We start from the raw sequence: 14294 nt of genomic DNA on the forward strand, positions 1-14294 counted from the left end.
AGGCAAAATGTCACAGCAGATGTGATAATTCTAGAGTAAACCATTGATAGCAGCACATGTCCTCTCTGGAATTCAAACATGGTAATTCTTTTATTGTCTTAATCCGTAAATTTTAATGTGCATGAGTAAGCGATGCTTCCATGTCAATCCGAACTCTCTTCTTTCACATACCTAGAGATGCTAGATATATTTTAAAGTTAAATAATAAAAAACGTACCTTGGTACCTGTTTTAGTCTGCGTTCCTTTTGTTTATTCCTAAGATTACATGGATCATATATAGTATTGGAAAAAACTTACTCAAAGAACTCGTTTAAATAAAGATCAATTTGCAAATTGTACAAATGACTTTGTGCAGACATATATATGTACATAGACATGTAAAAAATAGAAAACACACAGGAAAATTTCCACTTGATACATTTGGAAAATAGTAAGATTTGGAAAACATTAAGACATCTGGGTGTACAGCACATGTAAACCATTTTGTGGTGAAACTAGAAGTGATGAATTGCACATTTGCTGATATCAGCTACAGTATGACAAAGTCAGCGCTTTCCTTTTCATCATTATAGCTGATGCTTCAGCAATAGGCTTTGATTAAAAAAACAAACATAAAAACCCAGTTCATGCCTTAAAAACATTTGTGTACAGAACAGTAACAGTAACAGCATGTGGATTTAAATGAGCTACAAAAAAAAACTTAACAGAAGCAGAATTGTAATACACCTATCATTGATCATCTTAATACCAAAGACATCTGGCTGCATTTTGCATCTACTAATATTAATGACATGATATTAAATCCTTCAGCTTTAAGGTTGTGCAGCCCTGGAGTTCCAGACCCAAGATTATATATTATATCATTTGCATACAATTATATTCCTTAGATAATCATATTGCTCAAAACCAAATGCTGACATTTTCAGTATTTATGCACAGCTCCTGACCTGTCTTTCATGTAAAGCTCCATGCCAGGGAAAACCTTACATAGAAATTCAGGGACATTTACTGTAAGCACAGCAGCAGCATATTATACAGAAACAGAGATAATCACACTGTCTCACTAAATGTAATGTCATTGTCTAAATTAGGAGCTTTGCCAATATAGTAGAAGGTCTGCTAAATTAGATATGCCAGATCCTCTTTTTGAGGATCCTTCTATCATCTAGGGAAGCCAAGCTCCATATTGCATGACAATTTGCCATCGTATCTCTACATATCTTATCTGAAGGAGCAAGAGTTCACTACACTTTAGTTGGGGATACAGACTGTGTTGAGTTTAAGGATCTTTGGCAAATCCTAACTGCGGTGTCATGAATTTCTAGCCCTACTTCTGTATTGGACAGCCCCTCTGTGTGCTACTAAGGCCAATAAGATGGTGATTAGTTCAGTGCTGTAATTTGTTTATTCTCTAACGTTGCTTGCGGCTTCCTTTCCCAAAGGCAGAGGAAGCTAGTGGAGGATTATATGTAAAATTGTGAAGCGGAAGGCATACAACAGAGCTCGGCAGATCTTTCGTTAGACTCATTCTTACCTGGTTCTGACTCCCTTCTCTAGTGCATGGTGGGAGAGAGTAGTGGCTTGATTGCCTGCTCCATGACTGGAATCACAAAAATCCGTAACTGGATAATTTGTAGGGAGAACAGTCTTATGGGGTGCCATTAACCCATCACCCAGCTGCCAAGCCTGGACCATGCTTGGTTTCCCATCAGGGCACCACAACTGTGAAGGAGTGTGCTGCCAACGCTGTGGCAGGGGATCAGCAGTTTCCCCCTGCGGTGGTAAAGCCTTTCCCTGGGATATCACCCAAAGTAGGTCTGCAAACCAGTGATGTAGCTGGGCTACAGCATGGAACTGGCGTTCAGAGAAGGTCTTGTCACTGCCAAGCATGAGATGCAGGCAGTATATTCTGCTCCCATCACATCACACACTCCTCATGACAGATTAAAAACCAGATCCCGAAGTTCTTATGCGTGCTTGCAAAGGGGATTTTTCTTCTGTTTGTGGTACTGACTTCACACATAGGCAAGTATTTTATAAAAAATCATAAAAGAAATGACACTTCAATACGGGGAGAATACTTGCTTGGCTTACAGGCCAAGGTAGACACTGAAGCACATATCTAAGCAGTCTTCCTGCATATGGCCACTCTCCTAAACTGGGACCATAAATAAGTTTATATTAACATATTCACTATGTTTACACGTTACATTGAGACAGTTATAATCAGTCTCAAGTCTAAGTAATCTATCTCTTTATTAACTTTAGAACATGCAAAAAATAGAGTAGACATCTGTTCCATCTAAGATACAAAGGAGGAGTGTGTTTTCACTAAAAACTTTAAAGTTCAAAACTTGGCGTCATCAGTAAAATGCTAATAGACATTTTCAAATTGTTTAAACCAAGTGTCTAAATAGAAAAGGTTTGATATTGAAGGGGAACCCATCCACATAAAATAAAACTCTAACATGGAATGTAGCCAGTTTCTAAATACATTCAAATATTACAGTGTCTCTGTAAATAGAAAACTAGATAGTGCTGAAGAGCTAAAGCAGTCTTTCCAAATAATTCAAGTGTATATATTTCTCTCTCTTTCCTATCATTAATACCAGTTGCTTGAGCTACAGCTGTTCTAGCCTTTGGCAACAGTTCAAGTAACTTCCCCTCTTCTCTCCTTTGCAACCCTCCATATTCCATTTTGACACCACAGAGTTGCCAGGGCATATCTTGGTTTCATAAAGTTTTAGGAAAAATGCCACATGTCTCAAACTCTGTTGGTGTGTGTGCAGCCAACCAAGGAAGCATGTCATAAATTCACCGTGTCCTTCAGTTGTCACTCAGGTAGTGGCACGTCTCTAGTCCCAGTGCTATATCCAAGAGAGGTTATGTGCTGACAAGCTCCCTCTTACTTGCACAGAGCCTGCTGAGAAGGATTTCAGAATAAACTTGATTTATTGGACCTCGGACATGATATGGGGACTGAGAATTTGTTGCATAGTCCTGCAGTTGTGATGGCTTGCTTTGACTGCCGAAATATTTCCCCAGTGTATAGTGCCTTGATAACGTCATTGTTATGTGCGAACTTTCTTCAGAGGGATTGGATTTCACCACCTGCAAAAGAAGTGACCTATGTGAGTGCACCTAGAAAGATACACAGCTGTGTACACAGAAATGCTGAGACAGTTGTCCACAAAGCAGGTCCTGATACTCTTACCTTGAGCTGCAAGTTGCTCACAAACAGTATTTTAGTGGGCCAACTTGTTATGTTACATACTCATTAAAGTGCAGGAAAGCCTTGAAATCTAAATATATAGGCCCATTATACTCAGTTGGTTGATTCTGTAATGCCTTTGTATATTAGACTCTGTTCTCTTCATTAGGGACAATTTATCTGAACAACAAAATTAATACTTAACAGCTTGTCTATGTATTTACCATGGGAAAAAATAAACTCAGGACAGCCCTGACTTGCGGGAAGGTTTAAATCCTGCTCTGATCCCAAGCACTTGAGGAACATATGCTGTGTCTCAGCTGTGAGCCTTGCGAGAATGTCTCACACTCAGGTCTTGATGCGAACCTGGCCCAGCTCTATGTTGAGATGAAAACACTCATGTGTCATGTTTCTCCAAGAAAGGAGTTACCGTGCAATTTAACATCCCTCTCCCCGGGGCATTACACTGACCATAACCACAATGTGGTTCAGTAACTTAGTGCAGAAGAATGCTTCTCCTTGGCCCCCCAAATATGTATAAAGCTCTGGGATTACATGTTCAATTTGTATGGAATAAACAAATGCCCATGGGATTAACGAGAGAGAAAGTGAAAGGTATGGTTGTCAGGAGCCTAATGACTGGGGCGGTGGTCCCCTGTGAGATGCTGAAGGTCTCATCTCAGTGAACACACAGTCACTGATGAATAATGAAGCAACTTCAAGAGAGGCAAAACTTCAGAACCTTGCAGATGCAGGACAGGGGACCCTGACCCAGGTGTTGGCAAATCCAGAGAAAGCAGAGAAGGGGCCAAGTGGTTAACTTATTTTTAAAAGACTAAATATATGCTGACTTGATAGCTCTGATGCCTGTCAATTTTCCTGCTATATCAATCACAGCAGACACTTGAAAAAGCAGACTTCATTTATTAATGCATATATTTATGCAGAAGCATATTAGCTTTTTAAAAATATGATGTATATTTACTGTCACTGAACAATCAGAAACAATTTTCATATGTAGTGAAGCTCACAATTAATGAAACAACTCATACAAAATTAAATATGAGTGAAGGAATAACTGTGCAAAGACTTTAAACACTGGGCAGAGAGGCTATGAGGGAGCTGGCTGAACTAAAAAAAGACCAGAAATTATCCATGTAGAAAATGAATATATCCTCTGATGAATTTGATACAGCTAAGCCAAGGGCTGTTATTTGTTTTCATGCAGTTACTGCAGGTTCATTTTTCTAAATTAGTGCCTTAGATCTTACAACTATTTCAAAACGATGCCACCTTGAACCAATCACCCAAACTGCATTCCTGTTAGGCATAATCTCCCAGGAATGCAATCTAATATTCATCCAGCAGCCAGCCACTGAGTAAGATACCAAAATCCCAAGGTTGCTACTTTTTATGTTGTGACCATGATTTCATTGCCATTACATTAGGAAATAAATCTGAATAAAAAAATAGGTTCCATAAAGGTCTTTATAACTGCTGGTCAATCTACTTCTCCATAAGCATTTGGGAAGAATGAGGTAATTAAAAAATCAGGTTTGCATGTGTGCATAGAACTAGAAGTATGTTTGGGCAGAAAGCGCCAGAGTTATGCAAGATTCTTTGTCCCAGATCGATATAATCCCTTTGTGAGTCCAGATCCCTTGGCAATCTGAGCGAAGATTGCAGGGTCTACAGAGCTGCGGATTTCTATGCTATCAGGGTGACCCGAGGCCCTCTGAAGTGGGTTGGTGGGAACTCAAATAATTTATCAGGACAATCGGGGAAATAGCTTTCCATTTGGCCAGCTGGTGAGAACTAAATGAGAACTGCTGAATGCATTTCAGTTCTTGTTTTCTGACTGCAGAGAACGGCCAGCCCTCCATTCCCGCACGGCCATGCTTTAGCTCAGATGGCATTTACAGAGGGGTGCCGTCTTCTGGGGGTTTAGGAGGTCGTTTTTTAAGAGAAAGAAAGCGAAAGTATAAAGCAGTAGATTTAATCCATCTCATCTGGTTTCATAAAACATGAAAAGTGCTGGGGTTTTTCACAGTGTTCTTGGCTCCGTCCTCGGAGGCAAAATGCCATTTTCCTAGTGCAAACTGCTTCAGCACTTGATGAAACTCCACTTGCCCGGATGCAGAAATAAACTGATGACAAAACTGTTAAAACTAACGAGGTATCAAAAGCATCCAAGGACTTTCTTTTTGCTTTCCTGAAGGATCAAGTCTGGTTTTTGGGGGCTGATGGATTCTCCTGGGCACACCTATGCCTCTTTCAGGCACAATGGCTGCTCAAGCCTCATTAACAACAGCTCCATGAGCCAGATTCTCCCCTGATCCTCCCCAGAAACACATACTCTCAGCTGAGATTCCTCCAGCAGAGAAGCAAGGCCAAATCTGCACATGAGCTCATACAAAATGATAGAGGAGTACATGAAAAATGCTGATGACCGATCACGCCCTGCTGTTTTCCACCCAGTTCCATACAAAGCATGTGAAAAATTTCACTTTGAAGCTCTGCTTTTCACCCAAAAGCTCCGTTTCACTCAAACGGCGAGCATCAGCAATGACCCATGAAGACACCAACATCTGGGTTCTAGACAAAAAAGGGTCAATATAGCCGTCTGGATGAAATGGAGGGAGGCATTTACTCCATGGGACTATTTATCCATCACATAAATATCTGCTCTGTGACTTACTCCCTCTTTTCCAGGTCCACCTGGACTGAGCTGTGTTCGTGCTTCTCTCATAGACCGAGCAGAGCAGATTAAAGGATTGGTTAACTAGCCACGCCTGCTGTGTTTGGTCCCACAGCAGGACAGAGGCCACGGCAATGGGCTGAAAACACGTGAACTGCTGAGCAGCCTGAGGTGGAAACCAACTGTGAGGTTGACACACAGCACGTGAGGTCAAACGGGTCTGGTAACGCTCCCAAACCTGTGCTCAGTCCCAGTGAGCCTCATACTGGAACACAGCCCCAGCCAGTGGCAGCTGATTGTCCCCCCCACTCTTTTGGGAATGCATTTGTTGTCCGGTAGATTGTCTCTGATGTTATATCTCTGTCTGTGACATTTAAGGAGAAAAATCAAAGCCTTATAGTTATTAATTTTTTTGTTCTGCTTTATGTGAAGGTGACTCCTGTGACTGAGAGAATTAAATATAATCCACTGGCTACAAGAAAACAGTTAGGCTTGCTATGCTAGTCCTTGGCCAGCAGACACCGCAAGGACACTCCGGAGTCTGTGCTTGAATTTTACTATCATCACCACTGAATTTCAGTTTGTTGTTTAAACTAGTCCTAGGTTTAATTAGCCACAGTATATTTTGTTTTCCAGTGTATACTGTGGGTGTCTGATGAAGGAAACCTTATTTTTAGATCTTTGCTTTTTTTGGATCTTTAAGGAAAATATATCACAGCTGTCCTGACATTTCTTCACAGCAAAAATTAGTGCTTCCACTTCATTCCTGGTGTGACGGCCCACCTTTGTATCTGTGAAGCTCTACAGAGCTTCTGTGCTAACCCTGCACACGTCCAGGTCCTGGGAACAGGCTTGGCCAAGAGTGAGGCTTACAGAAAAATAGGCATGACTTGGCAAAATAAGCAAAGGGGTTTTATCCTTCTCTTGAGAGATTCAGAAAACATTTCGTGGTCTCTCTTACTTGAAGTAATTTGTTTTGACAGAAAACAAATTCCTAAATTCATGCTGGAAAAATGTTAGCATTTCACCTGTGTGGGTGATGATAGTTTTTTTTAATATTTATGCACTTTTGATAACTTTAATAAAAAAACTTCTCGGATTTTCTCCATAAGAAGTAATTTGTGGAGTTCTGTCTTCTAAATGACACATCAAATAGCTTGTGTCATTACTCTAGTCAGTAACCAAACTCCTGAGATTTCTTCCAACTAGTAGCTTCTTACTGGCTCAAAGCCCCCAGTTGACTGTGAAACACCATAAATTCAGTAACCCTTGGTTTCAAAGAGACATCTTTCGTTGCATCCTTTTTTTCCTCCAGTTTTAACTTTTCGGTAACAATTTCTTCTCATTCTATATTTCATTCTGTGAAAGAACTTGCACCTGTCATCGCTCTTTTGATCATGCAGAGGAAATGCAATTTTCCTGAAAGATGTGACAGTTCAAGTTTTACAGTCCTAAACAGATTTTAATGGAATAAATTGTGGTAGTTTCCTAGTCTTTTGTTAAACAGACAACCCAGATTCAGTTCATAAGAATGAAGATCCGTGTAGCATCACAGGCAATGTCTTACTGTGCTAAACATGACTTTTTCTACAGCGGTACAAGAAGACTTGTATGTCCTTATGTCTAGCAACAAATGAAGGCACGGGGTTACTGATGATCTCTGAGTGCACGATTCCAGTTTTCACTGAAGAAATATTTTTTATGGGAATCAGGAACTAAGCATATGGAAAAATATGAGTCTCCTTTAGTCCCCAAAGCTTTTTCTGGTTTCCAAAAGGAGTAATGTAATATTCATGGGTCTTCATTAGGGCAATGAATGAGATGTTCAGATTCTCAGCAGACTGACCACTCGTAACAGGAACCTGGGAACTGGCCTTTTATATCAACAAGTTGGTGTCATGGGTACGAGGAAGGACTTGGTTGGAAGCTACAGGAATAGTCTGGTGGCCTTGGTGACACTTCTTTAACTGTCATATGCAAAATTACTGTCATCAGCCTTATGGCAGAGGGTACCTGCTTACTTGACTACTCAAAAATTATACTCTCTGTTTTCATGGAGGGTCACCTACACTAAACCAGGAGTGCACTTCTTCATTTGCTATACATGAGGTACAAGAAATCCAAAACTAAAACAGATCCCTCCTTTGCTGATGGGGAAGAGCACTCACTATAAAAAGACATACCACATACTCAAAATACATCTTAAAGGAAACCAGAAAAACTTTAAATATCTTGTTTTTCAAACTCTTTACTTTCACTGGTTTGGCAGCCTCTGGGCCAATTTTATGCCTAGATATAATAATGTGTTTGCTTATTCGTTTTTCATTTAATCCATGGACTCCTGTCATTTGTAATACATTCTGAAGATTCCTTGCCAGAACTTCGAATGAACAGAAGAATATGTTCTCAATTGCCCTACTCATATATTTTTACCATGTCCCTGTTTCACCAGTCCAGTAGTTAAAAAACAGAAGACAGAATTTTTATAGATTTCAGACAAAAAAGAAAACAGAATTATGGACATGAGATTTCTGTTTGTATAGTCAGTCACTATAACTATCCCAGATAACTCTTTCTCAGACATATGAAAATAGATATACAGCAGTAAGATCGGTCTTTCAATTTTAAGGTCCTTTTTAAATGTACCTGTGGTTTGATGGGAGTCTGCCGACCTGCTCAGTTAGGAAGGCTTAAGAAAAAAAACTGTGAGACTGAGGCATGGCAAAAAGATGAAGTGAGTTCATGCAGAAGGAGTTGGGATATATAACACATAGCAAATAATATAAGAACCTGGAAACTGTGCAACAACCTTTTATAAGATTACCTTTGCAGAAAAGCATGCTTGTTTTTATTTCAAGGAATCGCCGCTACAGCGGTTCAGCCCATCCTCGGGCAGCGTTGCCCTCTGAGCGGCCAGGGGCAAGTGCCGCCACACAAACTGCTATCTCCGCGGTTTTTATTCAGGCCTAACTTTGAGTCACGGGTGCGAACCTCATTGCACACCTTTTTGTTTCTAAGCACCTGACAATTAAAATCTCTCTTAAATACCTGGGAATGATATAAGCATAAATATTACCTCATGGAAATGGCAGCCACACTTCCCTTGCAGGAATTCTTTGTAACGTCCCATGGTGATGACAAAGGTGTCGACAACTTCATAGCCAAAATTTTTTGCTGTATCCAGAATAACCAAGTTTTCATTCCACAAGTTTTGCACTTCTGCCTGCATTCCAGATAAAATATTGCAATATCTTGTCAGAAGGGTTGTTTAAAGATTATTTTATTCTGCCACTGAAATGAATAGCAAAACTGCATTTTGAATAAAGCAATTATGTTATACTCCGGACATGAATTACTATAAATTCACTCTTGAAACTAGCTATTACTTTAAGACTGTTGTAGCTTTTTGCAGAAATTTCTTAGAATGGTTTTGCAGCACAAAAATACTTACGAGAAAATCTGAAAATTTTTCCCTTGATTACACAACAAATCAGGTTTATTTCAATAAGATCTAGATTAAAATCAAGTTAGCAGTAACTATAATTACTTTTCAATAGTTGTGCAGCTTCCTTCATAGAAAGAATTCAATGTTGTTTAAAATATAATTACTGGGTAACTGGTTTTAATATATACTTAGCTAATATGAGGTGTAATTCAGAAAAAAATTCCTATTATAATGTTGTCTGTAACAAATAGTGAAAGTGTTCCTGTAAAAGAAAAATTCATCTTCAAATCGGAGTCATTGAGACTTGTTTAAAAAGGAGTATAGGGCCATGGGTATCTTAGACATGGTTACACTGAAGAACAGATTATTATTTCTCAAGATACTTCAGGAAGGCTAGGAATAGAAAAAAGGTTAGCCATATATTTGTCAAGGCGGTGGATTTGACACTGAAGACAGAAGGGCTTTGAGAGTAGCTGGGGTAATCCAGAAGTCCAGAGCACCCAAACCACACGAGTAATTTGGCATACGATTCCAATATGGAAAGGGAAAAGAATGTCGGTTATGCACTGCAGTTGATTTCTGGAGTTTTATAAACTACTGGATGAGAAACAAAAAAAGGCAGTCCTGGGAAACCTTTAATACTCTTTCTGTCCTTGCCTCACCTACCTTCGATCAAAGTTCTGCTTCTTCCTCCTAGGACTGAACTCCCCTGAAAGCTATTGCAGGAGCTGCGACAATGTTTCTTCATGTTGAGTCCAACCATTTCCCTAATGTATCCTAATTTGGTCATCTGGATAAATTAAGGAAATGGTTGGAAACATTCAGTGAAGACAAGGCAGATGATAGTACTAACTTAGTGTGGTGGGTCGACCCTGGCTGGACGCCAGGTGCCCACCAAAGCCGCTCTATCCCTCCCCTCCTCAGGTGGACAGGGGAGAGAAAATATAACAAAAGGCTCGTGGGTCGAGATAAGGACAGAGAGATCACTCACTAATTACCGTCACAGGCAAAACAGACTCGACTTGGGGAAATGGGTTTAATTTATTACCAATCAAATCAGAGTAGGATAATGAGAAATAAAAACAAATCTTAAAAACACCTTCCCCCACCCCTCCCTTCTTCCCAGGCTCAGCTTCACTCCTGAATTCTCTACCTGCTCCCCCTGAGCAGCGCAGGGGGACGGGGAATGGGGCTTGGGGTCAGTTCATCACACGTTGTCTCTGCCGCTCCTTCCTCCTCAGGGGGAGGACTCCTCACACTCTTCCCCTGCTCCAGCGTGGGTTCCCTCCCATGGAAGAGTCCTCCGTGAACTTCTCCAATGTGAGTCCTTCCCACGGGTGCAGTTCTTCACAAACTGCTCCAGCGTGGGTCCTTTCCACGGGGTGCAGTCCTTCAGGAACAGACTGCTCCAGCGTGAGTCCCCCACAGGGTCACTACCCCTGCCAGCAAACCTGCTCCAGCGTGGGCTCCTCTCCACGGGTCCACAGGTCCTGCCAGGAGCCTGCTCCAGTGCGGGCTTCCCACGGGGTCACAGCCTCCTTTGGGCATCCCCCTGCTCTGGTGTGGGGTCCTCCACGAGCTGCAGGTGGATATCTGCTCCACTGTTAACCTCCATGGGCTGCAGGGGGACAGCCTGCCTCACCATGGTCTTCACCATGGGCTGCAGGTGGTCCGGCACCTGGAGCACCTTCTTCACCGACCTTGGTGCCTGCAGAGTTGTTTCTCTCGCATATTCTCACTCCTCTTTCTGGCTGCTGTTGCACAATTGTTTTTTCCCCTTCTTAAATCTGTTACCCCAGAAGCACTACCACCGTCGCTGATGGGCTCAGCCTTGCCAGCAGCAGGTCGTCTTGGAGCTGGCTGGCACTGGCTCTATGCGACATAGGGGAAGCTTCTGGCAGCTTCTCACAGAAGCCTGCTAGCTTCCTGCTAGCCCCCCTGCTACCAAAACCTGGCCACGCAAACCCAATACACTGAGAAAGAAAGAATGGGCAAAATCTGAAAGGGCAGTCTCCGCAGCAAAAAGAACGGTGAGAGTAACAGTAAGTCACACACCGAATACAGCAGTTATACTGTTGTGAATACTGTTGCAAAGAGACGTGGGCGCCAGTCCCCAGTGTGATAGGAGTGCTGTACGTAAACTATGAAAGCTAATAATTTTCTCTTTTCAACACCTGTGAATAGCTGTGGCCTTACATGCAGTGCTGGTAGGCATCATTTACTCCGTTCTGCCTCCGGCACTTCCCAGCCCCGTCTCATCCAGGCATTTTATATGTGTTCAATAGAGACCCACCATCCAAATTGTAAATAAAGATATTGAATTGAATGAGTTACGCAGCACATTGAAATGAGCCCATCTGTTACTGTGAGAGTCTTGGACATGATTTAAATTGCCTGTAACATCCCATTAACATACAAATAACAGGCTAGATTCACCGGTACATTCCAGCTGCTCTGTAATGTTCTGGCTTCATAGGTTGGTTAAGATAGATTTATGGAGAGCTGTGCAATGCAGCCAGACCAGTGAATCTGATCCAGCAGTAACCATGGAGGAAGCCTGGGGAGAGCCAGTGCTCGACGAGGTATGAAGAGCAATCTGCCTATCCCCAGCTTGATTTCTCAACTTGGCAGCAGGCTTGTATTGGAGCTTCTGGTTCTTGGGACATCTGACTGAGTATGGCGTCTCGAATGGTGCTCTGATTGCAGCAGAATCCATGAAATAAGGCAAATTGGTTTGAATCTGCATCAGCAAGCCGTATGAGCAAATACAAACATTATTCTTTCTTTGATCCACTTAAAGCTTGCTCAGCAGAGGTCGTAATGTATTTTGACCAGACAGCAAAATTATTGCTGAAATGACAAGTCTTCCGTGAAAATGCACTCTAAATATACTGTAGCTTACCTGTGACAGAGAATGTATTCCATCCACTGGGAGGTGAAAGCCCATCCCTATGGATTTGATAATTACCAGGATATTTGATAGATTTTCCCTGTTTGGCAAACAAACAATAAAAAAGGATACACATTTTACTTAACAGACACATCAAAAGACACTTCATTTTTATTTTTTCAAAGTCAGTTAAGTGTACGCCCATGAGAAAACAAATGAAATTTTTGTATTTAAAATTTTTGGTTAGGTTGTTTCTCATAATTTATCATATCAATGCTTGGAATAACACCAAGCACATAACATTACCTGTTCAACACCTTTTGGATAATTTGCAGGTGATTGGAATTAAGCCACTGAACGCCACCCACAATTAATACAGTCTGGTCTGTATTCTCCAGGGGACGTGATCTGAAACCCAGAAAGGAAAAACAACACATGTCGCCTTAAAACAGATGGCAAACATTTTAACTGCATTGCATTGCATTTCAGTGAACTGTATCTGGCATCCTGATCAGAGGCCTGATGTCATTTTCTACTATTTTTCAAACACACAATACGGTCTGCACACGTTATGTTTAATTGTTTACTGACTTTAATTGTAAAATGTGTTAAACACATTTGTGAATAGAAGGAGAATACAAACAAGCCAGCAATAGAGTTTGTACAGTACCTCTGCAGCAGTTGTTCTAGTGCTTTTTCAAAAGTTGGTCTCTGGTTTGTGTTCATCCAAAACTGGGGGTAGTAGGAGTAACTGATAAAGGTTTTCCCCTCATTGATATTATGATAACATTTAATATCATGAGTCTTTTGCCATTCCTGAAGAGTCTTATTCGCTCTTTCTATTAGATAATACATGATCCCTCTGTTAGTTGAGTCACCTATAAAAAGAATCTTTGGATGGAAAAAAAGATATGACTTACTTAGAAGTTGTACATCCCCAAAACCAAAAGCTAAGAAGAGAATACAGCTAGTCTGGAGGTTTTTAAACACTTCTCATAACGTTCAAGAAATGTATCTGTGAGCTGCCAGTTCTCCAGCCCTGACACCTCAATACTAAAGTTCTCCTTTAGCAAAATCCATGTGATCTGATTAACAGAAAGCTATGTTATGTGTTTCAAAGACAAAAAGTACAGGTTCTAGATGGCTATAGCTGCACAGTTAGTCCTGCATTTTTCATTCTTGTTGATAATTTCTTTTTCTTAAGTTTATATTTACTTCCAATTGCTAGTACAGAGCCTTTCTTGATTGCTTGCAGCTTCCTGCTTTCGTTCCTCCAGTTTTTCATGTGGTTTGTTCTTACACAGCACGTCTTGGTTAATGTCTGTTTTCCATAGATGTGATTCATTAGAATTTACACCAAAGAAAGACACACGCAGACATCAATGGATGCAGCTGCTGCCTTATTTGTAGAGAGATGGTCTTTCTGCAATTTCAGAGGGGGGGAAAAAGGGGCTTATTTTGGTGGTAGATAATCTGAATAGAGTCCTGGCATGTGTGATGTGACCACCAGGAAGCATCGTGGCCTGAAGGCAGCTAGAAGTGCTGTCAGGATGACAGAAGATACTTCAAGTATCAGCAGTCTTTCCTGGGCTACTCTGAACTCGCAGAAGAATGAAGAAGTCAAATCTGGGCTTGCTCCTACCCCTTCTGCAGACTCCCCTGACAAATCAAACATCTCTGCATGTGGAGACCACAGAACTTAACATGTGGGTTTTTTTAATGTAATTGCCCTATTTTTAGTGGATAGGACTAGCATTTCCTCCTGCTGAAGAGAACATGTAAGCAATGACAAGAGTCCAAAGGGGAAGAGAACCCAGGTTCGCTGTGGTTTGCCAATGAAACTGTGTGCGTAATCAGTTATTACCACAGTCACCTCAGCCAGAAATCCACATAGAGGAGCATAAATGTAAAAATGGGAGTTAGAAACCCCATAGAGCAATAACACAGTAACAGCCCTGTTCTCTGCGCAGCAGAGTGCTGCTTCTCCTACCTCCTCCAGCACTCAGGGTAGTCGGCACCCTGTAAGTCGGGTTTTTGTTGTTTGTTTTT

The 14294-nt window shown here is 41.2% G+C and overlaps 1 protein-coding gene across 2 annotated transcripts in view; it reads right to left on the minus strand.

The window, feature by feature from the left end:
* Window positions 1-222: 222 nt before the first annotated feature.
* CPED1 (cadherin like and PC-esterase domain containing 1) overlaps window positions 223-14294 on the minus strand; it is a 174099-nt gene continuing 160027 nt past the window's right edge. For both annotated transcript variants that reach the window (XM_075146952.1, XM_075146961.1), the window contains 5 exons: window positions 12916-13136; window positions 12552-12653; window positions 12258-12345; window positions 8987-9133; window positions 223-3112 (listed from right to left, as the gene is read on the minus strand). In XM_075146952.1, the coding sequence (XP_075003053.1) occupies window positions 2885-3112; window positions 8987-9133; window positions 12258-12345; window positions 12552-12653; window positions 12916-13136 (786 nt within the window). In that variant the 3' untranslated portion in view covers window positions 223-2884. The remainder of the gene's footprint in view (window positions 3113-8986; window positions 9134-12257; window positions 12346-12551; window positions 12654-12915; window positions 13137-14294) is intronic.

This window comes from Calonectris borealis, chromosome 1 (genome assembly GCF_964195595.1).
Source record: "Calonectris borealis chromosome 1, bCalBor7.hap1.2, whole genome shotgun sequence".
NCBI lineage: Eukaryota > Metazoa > Chordata > Aves > Procellariiformes > Procellariidae > Calonectris > Calonectris borealis.